General features: G+C 42.6%; 1 protein-coding gene across 1 annotated transcript; it reads right to left on the bottom strand.

Moving 5' to 3' along the window:
* Positions 1-10,502: 10,502 nt before the first annotated feature.
* On the bottom strand, positions 10,503-12,148 carry LOC147440615 (calcium-dependent protein kinase 20-like). The gene has a single exon (XM_086483548.1). The coding sequence runs from the start codon at positions 12,010-12,012 to the stop codon at positions 10,759-10,761; it is 1,254 nt and encodes a 417-aa protein (XP_086339674.1). The 5' UTR covers positions 12,013-12,148; the 3' UTR covers positions 10,503-10,758.
* Positions 12,149-16,788: the final 4,640 nt, after the last annotated feature.

Here is a 16,788-nt window from a genome sequence, read left to right on the forward strand (position 1 = left end):
GTTTGAATCCAAGCTCTTCTAAGAATCTGTGAAGCCACAGAATTTCTTTGCTTGCTTCCGTCATTGCTACATACTCTGCTTCCGTGGTAGAAAGTGAAACCACTTTCTGCAGCTTTGAAGCCCAGCTTACTGCTGTGCCTCCAACCGTGAACACATAGCCAGAAGTGCTCCTTCGAGTATCTTTGTCACCTGCCATATCTGCATCAGCATACCCTTCTAGAAAAATATCAGTTCCTCCAAAATACAAAGCATTTGTTGTTGTCCCTTTTAGATACCTAAGTATCCACTTCACAGCTTGCCAATGCTCTTTACCTGGGTTGTCCATGAACCTACTCACAACTCCCACTGCATGTGCAATGTCTGGCCTTGTCCAGACCATAGCATACATTAGAGAACCTACCGCTGCAGCATATGGAACTTTAGACATATAGGCTATCTCCTCTTGTGTCTTTGGACACATATCCTTCGTTAGTTTAAAATGACCAGCCAAAGGTGTAGAAACTGGTTTTGCATTTTGCATTACAAACCTTTCTAGTACCTTCTTGATGTAATCTTCTTGAGATAGCTTTATTGTCTTCTTCGTCTTGTCCCTTGATATTTTCATACCAAGTATCCTCTTTGCAGCACCTAAATCTTTCATTGAAAAATATTTGGACAGCTCCTCTTTTAGGTCTTTGATGTCCTGCATGTTAGCACTTGCAATCAACATGTCATCAACATACAACATTAGGATGATGAATTTCCCATCTCCCAAATTCTCCGTGTAGACGCAGTGATCCGAGTTGCATCTTGTGAATCCATGATCCAACATCCATCGATCAAACTTTAAGTACCATTGTCTTGATGCTTGCTTTAAACCATACAAGCTCTTCTTTAATCTGCAAACCATTTTCTCCTTACCTTTTACTTCATACCCCTTTGGTTGAAGCATGTAGATTTCCTCCTCTAAGTCACCGTGAGGGAATGCCGTATTTACATCCATTTGCTCGAGATTTAGATCATGAGCAGCCACAAGGCTTAAGACAAGCCTAATTGAGTTCATTTTTACAATAGGAGAAAATATTTTATTGAAGTCAATACCTTTATTTTGAGAAAAACCTTTTACCACAAGCCTAGACTTGTACCTTTTCTTCCCACCTTCTTCTTCCTTTAGCTTGTACACCCATTTGTTTTGAAATGCCCGCTTACCTTTAGGCAACTCAACCAACTCCCATGTTTGGTTGCGATGTAGTGAGTCCATCTCCACTTGCATGCTCTTCGTCCATTCTTCTTTGGATTCATGTTGCATAGCTTCTTCATATGATTCCGGCTCTCCAGAATCTGAGATCAAGAGATGGTTGAAGGAAGGAAAAAACCTTTCTGGAGGTCTACTTGCTCTTGTAGATCTTCGGGGAATAGGTTGAGGCTCCTCATTTGGTTGACGTTGTTGCACATTGTCACCGTTTGCAGTCCTTGAGTCTTCACCGTCCTCAAGCTCCATGTACTCATCGCCTGTTTCTTTTGTTTGTTTTCTTTCCAAGTAATCTTTGTACATATTTTGTTCGTTAAAAATTAAATCCCTACTCCTTAAGATTTTACCATCTTCAGGATTCCATAGGCGATACCCAAAGTCTCCTTCTCCATAGCCAATGAAGAAACACTTTTTGGACTTTGCATCTAACTTTGATCTTAGGCTTTTATCTATGTGCATGAAAGCCTCACACCCAAACACTTTGAGAAATGCATAATTCACCGGTTTACCTCTCCATGCCTCTTCTGGAACTCCCCCATCCAATGCCGTTGAGGGTGACCGATTGATTAAGTACACAGACGTACTTACAGCTTCCGCCCAAAGCTCAAGCGGTAGGCCTGCATGTAGCCGCATGCTTCGTGCTCGTTCCATGATTGTCCTGTTCATCCTTTCCAAAATCCCATTTTGTTGAGGTGTCCTTGGGGTTGTCCTTTGCCTCCGAATTCCATTTCTAGCACAAAAGCTTTCAAAAGCTTGGATGCAATATTCTCCTCCATTGTCGGATCTGAGGTATTTAACCTTGGTACCTGTTTCATTCTCCACAAAGGCTTTCCACCTTTGAAATATGGAAAATACATCGGATTTATACTTCATGACATAAACCCATGTTTTTCTAGTCGCATCATCTATGAATGTTACATAGTACAATGAGCCACCAAGTGATGGTGTACTTGCAGGACCCCAAACATCAGAATGAACCAACTCAAGTTTTTTATTTTTTCTTTCATTTCCTGATTTTTGAAATTTTACCCTCTTTTGTTTACCATAAACACAATCTTCACAGAACTCTAAGTCCACTTCTTTCAAACCCGGTAGAAGCTTCTTTGTTTGAAGGATTTGCATTCCTTTGGCACTCATATGCCCAAGTCGGTAGTGCCACACCGCACTATCAACTTCTGTAGTTGCTGCACAAGCTGAAGGTTGCGTGCTAACAGTACACAAGTAAAGTGTACCGACTTTTTCACCCTTGGCAACCACCAAATATCCCTTTGAGATCTTCCATCGTTTGTTTCCAAATGCAATGTTGTGACCTTCATCGTCCAATTGTCCTGTAGAGATCAAATTTTTGCGAAGAGAAGGAACATGCCTAACATCTTTAAGCTTCCATTCATTTCCGTTAGCAGTTTTGACAGAAATTGTACCTTTGCCGACAATCTCACAAGCTTCATCATCTCCCAAGTATACATACCCAAAATTACCTTTGGTGTAGTCTTGGAAATGTTGCTTGTGTGGTGTCGCATGGAATGAAGCCCTGGAATCTACTATCCAGGAATTAGACACATTGTCTAATGAGAGAATTAGAGCATCTTTCTCTACTTTACCTGCCACATTGGCCTCCGATGTTGGCTTGTTGTCTGGAGACTCTGTCTCCTTCTTCTTCTTGGACCAGCCATCCTTCTTGACGTGGCCCTTCTTGCCACAGTTCCAACATTCAAGAACTGACTTTGTGCGTGACTTGCTCCGCCTTGAGCGATCACGACCCTTTTGGTTTTTGAACCTCGCCTTAAGCCTTCCTCTTGTTTCCACTGATAGTGCAGCACTTGATGATTCTCCTGTGCTTCTCCTTCGCATTTCCTCGCTTAGGAGAACACCCACAACATCATCAAACTTAAGAGTATTTGTGCCACAGATAGAATTACTTACAGCCATCACAAGGCTGTCCCAACTATCCGGTAGAGATGATAGTATAAGGAGAGCTCGCACTTCGTCATCGAAATTGATTTTCACTGATCGAAGTTGACTTATGTTTGTGTTAAAGTCATTTAGGTGTTTTGCAACTGAACCATTCTCTGCCATCTTTAGATTGAACAAGCACTTCATAAGAAATACCTTATTGGATGCCGATGGTTTCTCGTAGAAGTCGTCAAGTGACTTCATCAAGTCCTCCGTGGTCTTCATCTCCGAAACATTGAAGGCCACCATTGACGCCAAGCTTAACCGGATTGTTCCCAGTGCCTTTCGATCAAGGACAATCCATGCTTCATCTGCCATTGTTGTTGGCTTCTTCGCAAGACCGCCTAGTGGCAAATAGAGGTCCTTCTGGTAGATATAGTCTTCAATCTGTATCTTCCAATGTTGGTAGTTTTTTCCGTTGAACTTCTCAATCTTGAGCTTCCCTTCCTCCGCCATAACTCCCACTCAATTCAAGGAATCATTTCCTTGAGATAATTTAGCTACGAGCAAACCTTGCTCTGATACCAGTTGTTAGGAAATAAGACGTAGCTAAATAGATAATTGAGTAGATTATTTAATGGAGAGAGACAGATTTACATACACGAGATTATAGAGTAGAGAGAGAGAGAGAGAGAGAGAGAGAGAGATTATAGAGTAGAGAGAGAGAGAGAGAGAGTACACACGATATACGTGGTTCACCCAATGTGGGCTACGTCCACGGGAAAGCAGCCACTCAATGGCTTTAGTACTTCAAAACAAGAAGTAATTTACAAAGGGATTATACCCTTAATGGAGCTCCCGCCTTGCTTCACTCTCACCACCTCACACTCACCTTGTTGCATTAACTTCACACTATGAAATGTGTGTAGAAATGGCCTCCTTTTATAGGCCAAAAGGGCTGCCCTCTCTTATGAGAGACAGCCATGTGTAGCCGCCCTTGTGCGAATAAGTCCAAATCGGACCCTCCAATCCGCCCATGTGTGGCCACCCTTGAGAAGACAAGTCCGCTTTTGAATTCGGCCACCGGCCATTGAATTCGACCACCGGCCACCGGCCATTGACTTCCGACCACCGGCCATCCGCCATTGACTACCGGCCACCGGCCAACCGACCGGTTGTTTTCCGACCGCTTTCCGGCCGCCGTCCGGCCATAATATTCCGGCGAAAAAAAAATCTCGGGGGCCTCCATCCCCGAGGCCTTAAAAGTTGCCCCTGATTCCTGTCCATGAAAATTTTGGTTTCCGGTGAGTGATTTTCCTTCATGCACGATGGCTTCTCCTCATAATGGGGGCCTTACAAATGTGCGCTTTTACCACAGAAAATTACAAGGGTAAATCAGGCTCCATACTTAACAAAAATGTGCAATGTCCGGGCGCCCAAGGCCTTTAGGCCTCCAACACTTAGTGAATCTGCAACTTAGCATAGTAATTGGCCTATTCTTTACAGCTTGGAACTCCTATTGAGCCCGTAACAGATTAAAATATTACAATGGCTTGAAATAAATGGAGAATTTACAATACTTGACCATTTTGGGAAAATGTGAAAAATGTGTAACTCCAATCTTTACTGCTTCTTCACGTTGATCTTCAATGTGCATCCGTACGTCTTCGGTCTTTAGCAGCGGATCAATCCTTAAATAGCATCCTTCTTGCCCCCAAAATAGGAGGAGATCATCTCCAAAATAGCATCGTTTTTGGCCCGAAAAACGCAGGAAATCAGCCCAATATATGGTAGAGTTCTCAGCTCACATGGAAGCATCACATTATGCACGACAAAGAGAAGACAATTCACATTCCTCGTGAGAGCATTGGAATGCGTTGATCGCTGCGTTTTTTCATTAGATGCGAAGTGAAGAGTAATTAGCTAGAAAAAAGTGTGTTTTAACATGTATGCCAAATGTGATGCTCTCAACAAAGCACGTACAGTTCTTCATGGTCATGCTTTCTAAAATGCTTTTTGTGACAACTCCCCGATGGGCTTGACTCAATGGCAAGCTCAGAGGGTGGATGGACGGGAGCTTGTGAGCTGGTAAGTAGACATCTACAAGTGGCAAGGATACTCATGGTTGTTCCTAGACTAGATTTGATCCAAAAGCTGGTCTCTTAGAATCGGTTGATTGCACAATATACCCAACATGGATGTGGCAAGGTTCCTTCAACATAATCTAGAATGTTCTCTCTTGGAGGATATTCATTGCAAGATATGCCCAATATGGTTGTGGCAAGGAAGATGAGGATTTTTTTCACACCTACAAGTGTTTGATATGTATGCTAAAGTGCTTAATGGGATTGTCGTCTAGAAGGTCATTTCTTAAAATGCATTGAATGCAAGATATACCAAACATGGCTAGGAAAATGGCTCCGCTCCCATGGAAGCGGCGGCACAGCTGAGCAAGAAAGCTTCCATTTTCAAGTCAAGTTGCAGAGGTAGTTCAGGAGAGCATCTTCCTCGGTGTTTTTGCAACAACCAACCTGGCATTTTCAGCCCACGAGATCAACCATTTTTTAGGGGTATCAGCAAACTTTTTTTGATCCATGCCTAATCCACACTCTAGCGCTACTTCTTGCATCAGAACAAGCCAGTGTTTTCAATTTCAGCCCATCGTCGGTGATGTAGTGCGAGATTTGCTAACGCTACCTATTCCAGATACGATCCGATACTTCGGTAGTCCATTGAGTCCTCACCTTGGCCATTCCTTCGCCGTCATCTAGTGCTCCACTGCTTTTCATCATCAGCATCGTTGCGATCTGCGTTTTCAACCCTACTCTACGTGAGATATCTGCTGCGTTTTCGTCGCAAATTTACGTTTTTGCAGCCAGATTGTAGTCCTTCATTCCTCTCACATCCGAAGTGCAAATTAGCCCCACCTCTACCCTTAGTGGCCATCCACAATCCCACATAGAGAAGGATCCAAGGTGCATCCAATCAACCAGTCCTTATTCGAGTTAATCGAGTCTACACTTGAAGTATTGCATTGTGTGTACATTCCATTTACGCAATCTAAAGCAAATACCACATCGGCAACGGTGTGGGATCCCTTGAGAGGGTTGGTGGGGACCCCATCGGGTGCCACTCTTCTCTTCTCTCTTTCCCTCTCCCTCTACCCATTTCTATTGCATTCTCTCAGCCCCTCTCTTATGGGGAAAGTAAAAGGAACCATCATCTAAGCAAAAAAGGATCACTAACGCAAGGCAAGAAGTAAAACTAGATCTTCACTATTTCAATTCCGCTGCACCTGATGTTTTGGCCCTAAAAATAGGAGAGATCAGTCCCAAAATAGCACCATTTTTTGCCCAAAAAATGCAAAAAATCAGCCCTAATACGGTAGAGTTCTCAGTCCACATGGAACCAACACATTATGCATGACAAAGGTGAGATAATTCCCATTCCTCCCAAGAGGTTTGGAACGCATTGATTGCTGCGTTTTTTCACTAGATGCGAAGTGAAAAGTAATTGGCCTAAAAATGTGTTTTCACATGTGTGCTAGACGTGATGCTCTCAAAAAAACACGTAAAGTTCTTGATGGTCATGCTTTCGAGGATGTTGTTTCTTGGAGGTCATTGATTGCAACATACGCATATTATGGCTCTGGCAAGGAAGTTCAATGCTTTTTTTAGCACCAATAAATGGTCATTATGTATACGACATGTGGTTCTAATGAAAGCACATGATGTTCTTGATGGAATTCTTATCCAAAAAGGTAGTCTCTTAGCATATGTTGGTTGTAGGGTATGCCCAGCATGGCTGTGGCAATGCCTCACATGGAGGAGGAAACACAAGTGAGAGCTTGGCAATGTGCTATAGATCTATTAGGAGTGATGAGTCATGCCAATACAAATCAACCATGAAATTCCATGGCAGTCACATCAAGTTAATACATGTATATATTTGCAACCATTGTTGCGCACATTTTTCTGAAAATGTTGTCCACGACTCTACATCTACAGCTTTGAATTTACAAGAAATAGGCCACACTTTATTCCTGGACCTAGCCATGTTGAAAATATATTGTACCCTAGATTCTGAGAGATCACTAACTACAACGAAATCAATTATGCCGAAGTTTTGAAAAAACAAACTTTGGGACTCGCCTTTCCTAGAAGTGCCCTACTTTTTGAGTAACGGTCGATACTTTGTCTTAGCTCTGCCTTGAGTAATCCATCTGCAAAGTGTCAAGCTTAAACCACTCTGAGCTGAGATGTCCCCATATCTCTTTCTCATCAACATCGCATTGTGTTTACTAGTCGGCCTACTAGAGGCATCAAGCTACACAAAAAAATATCAATGTTTATTGCCTTGAGCCTAGCTTTGCTGGTTTCTAAGATGTGGCTCCATCCCAGTATCTAAGAAAACTAGCAAGCCATGCTTAGATGCTTTTGATGAGCCATCAAATTATACTACAAAGCCCTTGATGCTGACAAGTTGTTAAAGCCACAAAGATTAGAAAATTCTCGTTCAATCATAGATACACGCTTATTCTAATGTATACCATTACGCCTTTTTTATTGCACGAAGACTAATTTCATGACCACATGTGAACACAACCGGGATGAGAAGTGGGCATTACCTGGAGAATGCACCGTTGCAAAATAATCCCTGCACGTAGCTGCAAACTTTGCACAACACCTTGCAATAGTCGTATGAAGCGTACGTCTTCTTTGCCACTCTTTCTACTGTCACACTGGCTTCTCTCTCTCTCTCTCTCTCTCTCTCTCTCTCTCTCTCTCTCTCTCTCTCTCTCTTCTTCGATAGAAGAGCCAGCCGGATCTCTCCCTTCAATAACTAGCACCTTCGCAAGGTTGTAAGCAAGGAGCACACTGAGGGAGCACTGTTACGCGTCTAAGACATTGGAGAAACCTTGGAATGCAGACGATGGCAAGCTACGTCACTTGAGAGCTCCTCAAAAACGTCTATGAAGCATTCTTTTCAATGAAGGAACAGTCACGGCACCATGACTATTCCTTTTCTAACTATTGTTTTTAAAAGGTCTTTCAACGACGTTTTAGAATAAAATTTACCCAGCTCTTGGGCGCCCAAAATACTCTCATGATTACCTTAGTTTGAAGAAATATAAGTGAATTTGGGAATTTTCCAATACCCACTTTCAAAAGAAGGTTAATTTAACCACATGGTCAAATCTTAGCTAAAGTTTTGAGAGCATGGCTTGGAAGAGCTTTTCAAGTTCTACCTTGTGGATGGCTTTGGCCTTAAAAAAAAATTCGAAATTTGTCCATATGGACAATTCTTCATGACATTGTTGATTCCCAAATTGGCTCTAAAGTTTCAAAATCTCTAATATGGTGTTTAAGAGGTGAACGGGGGCATTCATGACTGCATTATGTAAAAGTTGGAAGCGCCTCTGCATGCGTAGCTTCTGAGTGGTGCCTCATCTGCAGGAAGCACTTAAAGTGGGCTTGAAAGTGCATTGCAAGTTAGTGATAAGTCTCTCTCTCTCTCTCTCTCTCTCTCTCTCTCTCTCTCTCTCTCACTCACACACGTTCCGCTTGAAGTTGCACAATTAAGTGGTAAGTCTCTCTCTCTCTCTCTCTCTCTCTCTATATATATATATATATATATATATATATATATATATATATATACAACCAATCTGATTATTCTCTCCATAGAAAGCTTGTTAAGTATCCTTCAAAGAGGATACCTTGTCTTTGCATTCTCATGAGCTGGCAAAAATTAGTGTAATGTAATTATTTTTTGATTTTCTTGCACCTCCTAGGTGGCATGTGCGGGCTATTATAGTCCTTGTTCTCTCTCTCTCTCTCTCTCTCTCTCTCTCTCTCTCTCTCTCTCACTCAAATGGCAAGGTACATAATACAACCATCACCATTTAGGAGAGATTATATACATTTCTCTTCTTTCTTTTGTGTATATGACTGTTACAAAAGATAGAAATTATGCATATTTTTTAGTTCCGTATTTATAATTGTTTGTTAATGCTTATTGGGGTGAAACAACATGAGAATATTTATAGTTTGTTATAATTATTTATTAATTACATTGGTCTCTCTTTGTGTTGCTGCGCAAATACAAATGGCATACATAGGGGATTTTGGAATTTAGAATCATCACTAGGTAATGGTATTGTATTGTTTTCTTAACGAGTGTTATCTGATCCATTGTTGTATGGTTCTTACCATTGGCTTTATATTCATGTGTTTCTTGGCGACAATTTCTCTTTCCCACGTGGGCCGAGCAAGGACTTGGTTTATTTTCACCTAAAAAGTTCATGTATGCAGACTTGACTAAGGAGAAGAAAATGAGAGAGGCAATTGATAAGTTCATCCGGAAAAAAAATAGACATTGTCTCCTTTGCATAACAAGAAAGAACTAAAAGATAGTGACTACATGATAGAGCGACAAATTTTTCTCAAACTAAATCAATATAGATGATTTATGAGACTCAAAGCAGGGCCAATCTTTCCAAACACTAGTAAAGGCAACCATGTGTCAAAGAAGGAGCTCCACCGTGCGATATCGAGGGAAATCGTTGAAGGTGACAAATTGGATGCAACAATGGTCGATTTGGAAGCGAAGATGCAAGCCAAGGAAATGATAGGGAAGCCTTGCATGATGTTTGCTATGTTCCAGCAAGTGTAATACAAGAGAAGGTGACTATTGTGGGAACATCCAAGGGAGAAAGGGATGTTTGTCAGAAGAGAAACCCTCTAGTGAAAACAAGGCCGGCCACATATTTGGGTACAACCAAATTCATGCAGTTAAATGTCGAGCCTAGTGCCATAGAATACCCTTGATTTTACGGATGATGTCAAATATCTTGCAGGCATTTGCTAGTGCCCATGTCCTCGAAATATATCACCGACTGAATCTAATCCATATTGCGGGCACTGATGAAGTGCCTACTACTGTCTTTTTGCAGAGTTTCTCTAAAGTGTAGCTGCATTTGAAAGGAAAGCTTATTGATATATGAGCTAGTGTACTCGAGACCGAGAGAACCCATGCATAAGCACAGAAGGATGCAGAATCAACATCAATCAAGTAGTGCAGACTATATAATGCACAAAGTAAGAAGCATACGAAGACAATGCACGAGATCATTTACGTGGTTCGGCAGCAGGGTGCTGCCTACATCCACGGGAAAAATGCCATTTCATTGATGTTGAAGCATAGTCAGGCGAGTTAATTGAATGATGCCTGTTCTCAATAATTTGTCACCATGATGATCGGTCGCAGCATTCGATAATTCTCTACAGAGCATTCAACAGTCCAGGATCTCGTCTTTAATTACAGCAGGTACTATTGATAACATTTTGTAAAGGATCTACCTTCAGACCATAGTTGGTAGAATCTGCAATCTTTTGGGCAGTTCTCTGCACAATATATTTGGTGATATGTTCCGAATTACTTCCATTTGCGAGCTGCTTCGCTTCTCCGTGCATTTCTCCTCATAGTACAGTTTGATTGTTCAGTCAATACTGCTAAAAATTAGCAATCGGAATTATTGCCATATCATACCTAACTGGTGATGCCTCACTGTACTCTGCCTCCACAGGAATATGAGTGGGAGCCTTGAGTGTTAAGGCAGCAGTAGTGATTGCCTAGACAGCCGCCGCTACCAGTTTGATGGGATGGTATGCTGCCGCTGCACCGGCCTCATGATGATGATGATGATGCAACCGATGCAACCACTCAGCAAGTACGCGTCTGTAGCTTCTTCTCAATATTCCAGCTCTGGTGCTTACCTTCGACTTGATGTGATGCTCTGAAGCAGTTTGTTGATGAGGATGTTGATCTATGCTTGCAGCATGAGTTGCAGTGGCCACATTTTCCTGCATCAGCTGGCTCTTCAATACATTTGACTCAGCCTGAAATTTGGGAGCCCCAGACGTATTCTGCACAATCCAAGGATGCACCAAGACATCGCTCAATGTGATCCTATGCTCCGGGTCTGTGGTGAGCATCCCTAGCAGCAAGCCATATGCTTGGTGGTCGCGCGCGCGCAATGAGATATGTGGCCTGCCATCGGGCGGCAGCAGCATCCCCGTAAGCAACACATGTAGCAAAATACCCAAACTCCATATGTCTGCACGCTTGTCATAGAACCGGCCATGTTCAACCTCGGGAGCCATGTACATGGGTGTCCCGACATAGTCAAACAGCTTGGTTTGCTCGTGCGAGAGCACCGCGGCCGTACCAAAGTCGGCAAGCATAATATCATGCTCCAGTAACCTGTTATTTTCTTGGGCAGCTGATGAGGGACGACGAGCGGCTGTTGCCTTCACTTTACTAACCCCTGCAGTTATATATGCGGTCTGTTGCCTCGACATGAGCAGGACATTTTCCAGTTTCACATCTCTATGTACGATGCCGCGAGAATGGCAAAAGGCAAGCGCCTTGGCAAGGCTTGTGACGACGGTAGCAGCCTCGCAGTCGCGGAGTAATGGCTTGGAGTTCTGTGCCTCCAAATTGGGGCGGGAATAAATACCCTTGATGCCTGATCGGCCATGGATGGACTTGAGCATGTGAAGGAGGCTGCCCTCTGGGCAAAAAGGCGTAAGCATATGCCAGAACCCTTCGTGGTTGGCAAAACTGGAGTGTACGGGAAGGAGATTGTCACCGTGTGCAAGCCCTAAATGCTCTAAAATGTCTATTTCATTTCTGACATCTCTGTTCTCGTATACCAGCGCTCGATCCTTTCGCTTAGAGCGTTCCGCATGGGCCCGACATGTTTTGCAGGCCAGAAGAGATCCCGTGGCTCTGTCCTTGCACAGAACTACCACACCCTGAGCTCCCTCTCCCAACACCTGCAGAAGCTCGTACCTGCTGGAAAATTCCGGGCAACAGGGCTTCATGGCGATGGCGAGCTGGGCTATCCCTCTCTGCTTTGCTTCGAAACCGCAAATGCACTCCTCGGCCTATTTATCAGCACGCCTGCTGGAGCCTGGAAATTTTTGCTGGATGGCGCGGACGATAATCTATCTCCTCGTCTAGAATCTTGCTTTAACAAAACTTTGGTGGGGGGAAGCTTGTTGATCAGATTACTACCGCCAACCAGAAAATAGTCATGGTCCTTGAACATCTCAAGTTCATGTGGTTGATGCCTTTTAGAAGAGCTAGAGTTTTTATCATCTCGGTCCTTATTACTGCTTTGGTCTCTTCGTCTTTCATACCTTCTCTCATGTCGATCATGTCTACCGCGATCTCCATCATCATGTCATTTATGTCTAATTCAAACATCATCTCTTCTATGATTTCAGCCATCTTGTCGACTATCGGGTTCACTTCAGGGTTATTATTTCCTCTCCTGTCTTGTCGAAGGTTTGGAGCCCTCCTATGAATATAGGCAGCTGATGCACAAGGACAGTCTTTCATAGCATCATCTGTAGGGTGGACAAGGTATTTGCTTTACGCATTTATAGAAACGTATGTGCACACCCAAGATCTCGAGCCCAAGATATAGACCCTCATTGAGCTACTCAAAGACTTTTCAAAATTCTATCCTTCTTTTGAAAGATAAAAACATTTTCTACTCTTCTCTTCTAAAGGTTACAAGTGCCTTCGAACGGCATCGAGGGAGGCATAAGGCACATTTTTTTAAGTTTGTTGAAGACTTTGGAGTTCCAATGGCATCTTTGTTGAGTACCTTTGATTCAAATCTACATAAGCATTATTTTGAGCATGAAGGAAATCTCTACCATTGGCATTGGTGGAGCAATGTATGGGTTACATCCCAGTCTACATAGTACTTGCGAAAGGCTGTGTGTAAAGCTCTTGGAAAATTACCGAGTCTTATTGATGCTGCAAGTGCATTGACATGCGTGGTCTTGCTGAACTGCCAAAAAGGTAAACTTCCACAAGGCTAATCTCAGTTGACCACTGCACCGTTGTGAACATGCTCACCCCGAGAAAGCTAGGCAATGGCAAGCTGCCAATTTCGTTGTCAGGAAGCAAAAAGAGAATTATGTGTTATAAATATCAAGGCATTGATTTCCCACCAAGATCTATTGTTGGGCGTAGTCTTTGTTGCCCTTGTCCACTTGTCCTCTACCACTCTAGAAGCAGATGCAGGTTCCACAAGCAAGTGAACATTGCATACACTAGAAAGTAGACAGGAAGAGTGGGAAAGAGGGATTGTGTGGGGATTAGGGTTAGGTCATGGTGGATTAAGATTAGTGACGTTCATGATTGACATAACCTAATCCTATTAGATGAGACAACACTTAGACACAAACTTATTGTAAAGTGTAAATATGCTAGATTGATTGATGATCAATTGAGTACATTGAGTGTGCTTATATAGCACTTGGAGATGGGAATGCTGATGTAGGCAATGATGTGTGTCACTTGACTAGCATTCTTTGGCATTCAATGTGGGCTGACTAGGTGGCTTGGCTCTTCACATGGGTGAGAGGTCATGGTCATGTAATGGCATATATGTCTCATATATCATAGGACCAGTTAGAAAGAGTAGGTTCCTATAGGTGAATCTAGATTTACCCTAACAAATGCCCCCTCAAACCTAGATTCATGTTAGGTATGCTTGATACATCATGGCTAGTTCTGAATGGATTCATTAGCTCATGGCTCACAAGAGCATCTTTTAATGAATTACATGAGTTCACGTTTTGATACATCAAGACATGGTTCTACAAAGATTCTTCATTCTTGGATCACACTTGGATTCATTCATGTAAGGTTAGAGGGTAGTTTTTTGTCCATACGGCTCATGGTTCATTCTTCATGCGTCAGTCTTTCACGTTGCTCTTTATGCGATAATCATTGATTATGTGTTGGAGTGTAGTGTACTCATGATCTCTGTTCATCATGAGAAAGGTCTTCCCACTTAAGTGTAAATGTCTAATTCTCGTGCTCGTAAGATCATTGTGTTGTCTCTAGAGAGGAGTTCACAATTGTGTGCGGAAATCATTTTGTGCGTGCAAAAGATTCGATGCTTGTGTAAGTGCCTTGGGTGGTCGTATATGACTTCTCGCTGCATGGTCCACCTACCAAAAGCAATGACGAGGTGAGAACACGGCTAAATACCTTTTGCTAGAATTGGTAGCAAGCAAAAGTATGACGAGGAGCAAGTGAGGAGCAGCTACAACAAGCTTCCCTTGTGTTTATTGTGGCTAAATGAAATACTAATGGTGGATCTAATCTACGTAGAAACAAGACTACCTATGTCCTTGCTTTGATACCACATGTGGGGATTAGGGCTAGCTCATGGTGGATTAAGATTCATGATGTTCAAGGCTCGCATAACCTAATCATATTAGATGAGACAACACTTAATTAGACGTAAACTTACTGCAAAGTGTAAATATGCTAGATTTTTTATGATCAATTGAGTACATTGAGTGTGCTTATACAACACTTGGAGATGGGAATGTTGATGTAGGCAATGATGTGTGTCACTTGACTAGCATTTACTAGCATTCAATTTGGGATGACTAGGTGGCTTGGCTCTTCACATGGGTGAGAGTTCATGGTCATGTGGTGGCATATATGCCTCATGTATCATAGACCAAATGGATAGAGTATTTTCCTATAGGTCAAGCTACGTTTAACCTAATAGATTGGATGCACCCTGGATCGAGCAAAGTAGAAAACCTTTGATGAAGTATTCAGGAAGAGTTTTGATCCTATCAATGCAAGTGCTATTCTTGAAGAAGAAGCATAAAAGATCATTCTTGTTGTTTTTTCGAATTCTTGTGAACCTCTTCGCCATTCAATTCGCGTTGTTGGTAGTGGCTTCAATCATACCAAGTGGCTGCTTGTGGGCTCAACGAGCCAGAAAAGGACCTTTTGCTCACCAAGTAAATATATAGCCTTTTCCCAATATTTGCAACACTTCTCACTTGTCCAAGAATTCCCGTGCACTATTCACTAGCTGCCTATGCAAGATTGCTTTCAAAAGTTTTGAGTAGAAGGCTCTAGAACCATTGCCTATATTTAGGTGTGTAGCGTGTGTGAGGGTGCAGGCTTTATAGCAGTAGTGGGACTGCTTCCTTGCACTTACAGTGCATGTGGGCACAAATGTTGCATCCCCTACAAGTACACCATGGAACGCAACTCTAATTTGAAAAGTGAAAGTATGTCACAAAACATGTCACCATAACTCTCAAAAAATCATCGAAGGCCAATTTTTTCATACATGCCTTGTCTAGAAAGACAAGAGAAAAACAATGAGTGCCATATATGTGTTTGAGTGGCTACTGAGGTCTAGGTTGGCTCTATGTGATTTTCTGACTGGGAGTCAACTCATGGAAGTGATAGCTATTGCCCCCCCCCCACCCCCCACCCCACTAATATGCCAATAAAACTTGTTGTGGTCTTCCTTGTAAATTGCTTTCAATGCATCATCAACAATTACACATTGTATGGGAGGCTTTTGATCCCTACTTTTGCATTTCATGTATTGCACTCTCAAAGGTGATCCTTTCAAGCTTCCCACTTTCCCAATTTCAACAAGGATCAAGATGCAAGTGTCAAAGGGGATGATGTGGCAGCAAAGAGACCAAGGGGAGAGAGAGAGAGAGAGAGAGAGAGAGAGAGAGAGAGAGAGAGAGAGAGAGAGAGAGAGAGAGAGAGTCTCTTGAATTGTTATGAATCGACATTATAAGGGGGTCGAGAGGGAGAATCGGTGACTGCCTTGGTGGCTTGAAAGGAGGGTTTTTGGAGCCTTTTTTGTAGCAATTTTTGGAGAGCTTTGGAGACAATCTTGGTATTTGTGTGATGTCCCTTTTGGGAGTGTGAAGTTGCAAGGCTTACCCCCCCCTTGCAGAGTTTGTGGAGCAGTTTGGGTGTTGTTGCATTCACCTCTTGGAGTGCAAGAAGGAGCCCCTAATTTTTGGATCTTGCAACTTCAGTATGTCCCTCCCTTGCTTGAGTGCCAGTGACAAACTGAACGATGATAACTTCGCCCATTGGAACTTGATTATGCGACTCTGGCTTACACAAAATTGTGCGACATAGTCAATGGAAATCATCAAATCTGGCTACCAAAGCCTAGTGTCCAGCAAGTCATCAATCAAAAGGAGAAAATGCAAAAGATGGTCACACACGGACCAAAGACAAGGTGGGTTCCAAAATCGCTAGTGGAAAGTCAATCACAAAGAGCACACACCTCTCAACAACCACTTCTCACGAGAAATAACAAAAAGGCTACATCAGTCCCTACAAGAGTTGAAGGACTTGTTTCACAAAGCGGTGTGAACATACGACAAGCAAGTCAAGAGGAGACAAAGTATGCCAACCTACTCAACAAAATGGTGGCATCCAATGGCGAACACAATGGAAGAGGCTTTAATTTCTAGGACTTATGGAATTGGGTTTCTGGCCTTGAGTAGGTAATTCCAAGTCGTCATTAAAAATACATGGCATAAAAGTCAGAGTCGGGTAGCTAAGCCACTAAATGAGCAATGCATTAGTCTCAAACCTTCATGTAATATTCTATGTGGTCTAAGCGTCTTGGTTATTCAAGGTACTGTTCAAGTTGGAAGAGTTGAGCATAATTACATCGTGTCGCTCATGCTGGTATAGTTGACCATAAGAGTCGAAGTCATTGTAGTATAGTGGTAGGTGAAGGAGAAAGTCCAAAAGACACTCACGCATTCAACATAGTGAGG

Source organism: Adiantum capillus-veneris, chromosome 15 (genome assembly GCF_014529385.1).
Source record: "Adiantum capillus-veneris isolate H3 chromosome 15, ASM1452938v2, whole genome shotgun sequence".
In the NCBI taxonomy this organism is placed as follows: Eukaryota; Viridiplantae; Streptophyta; class Polypodiopsida; order Polypodiales; family Pteridaceae; genus Adiantum; species Adiantum capillus-veneris.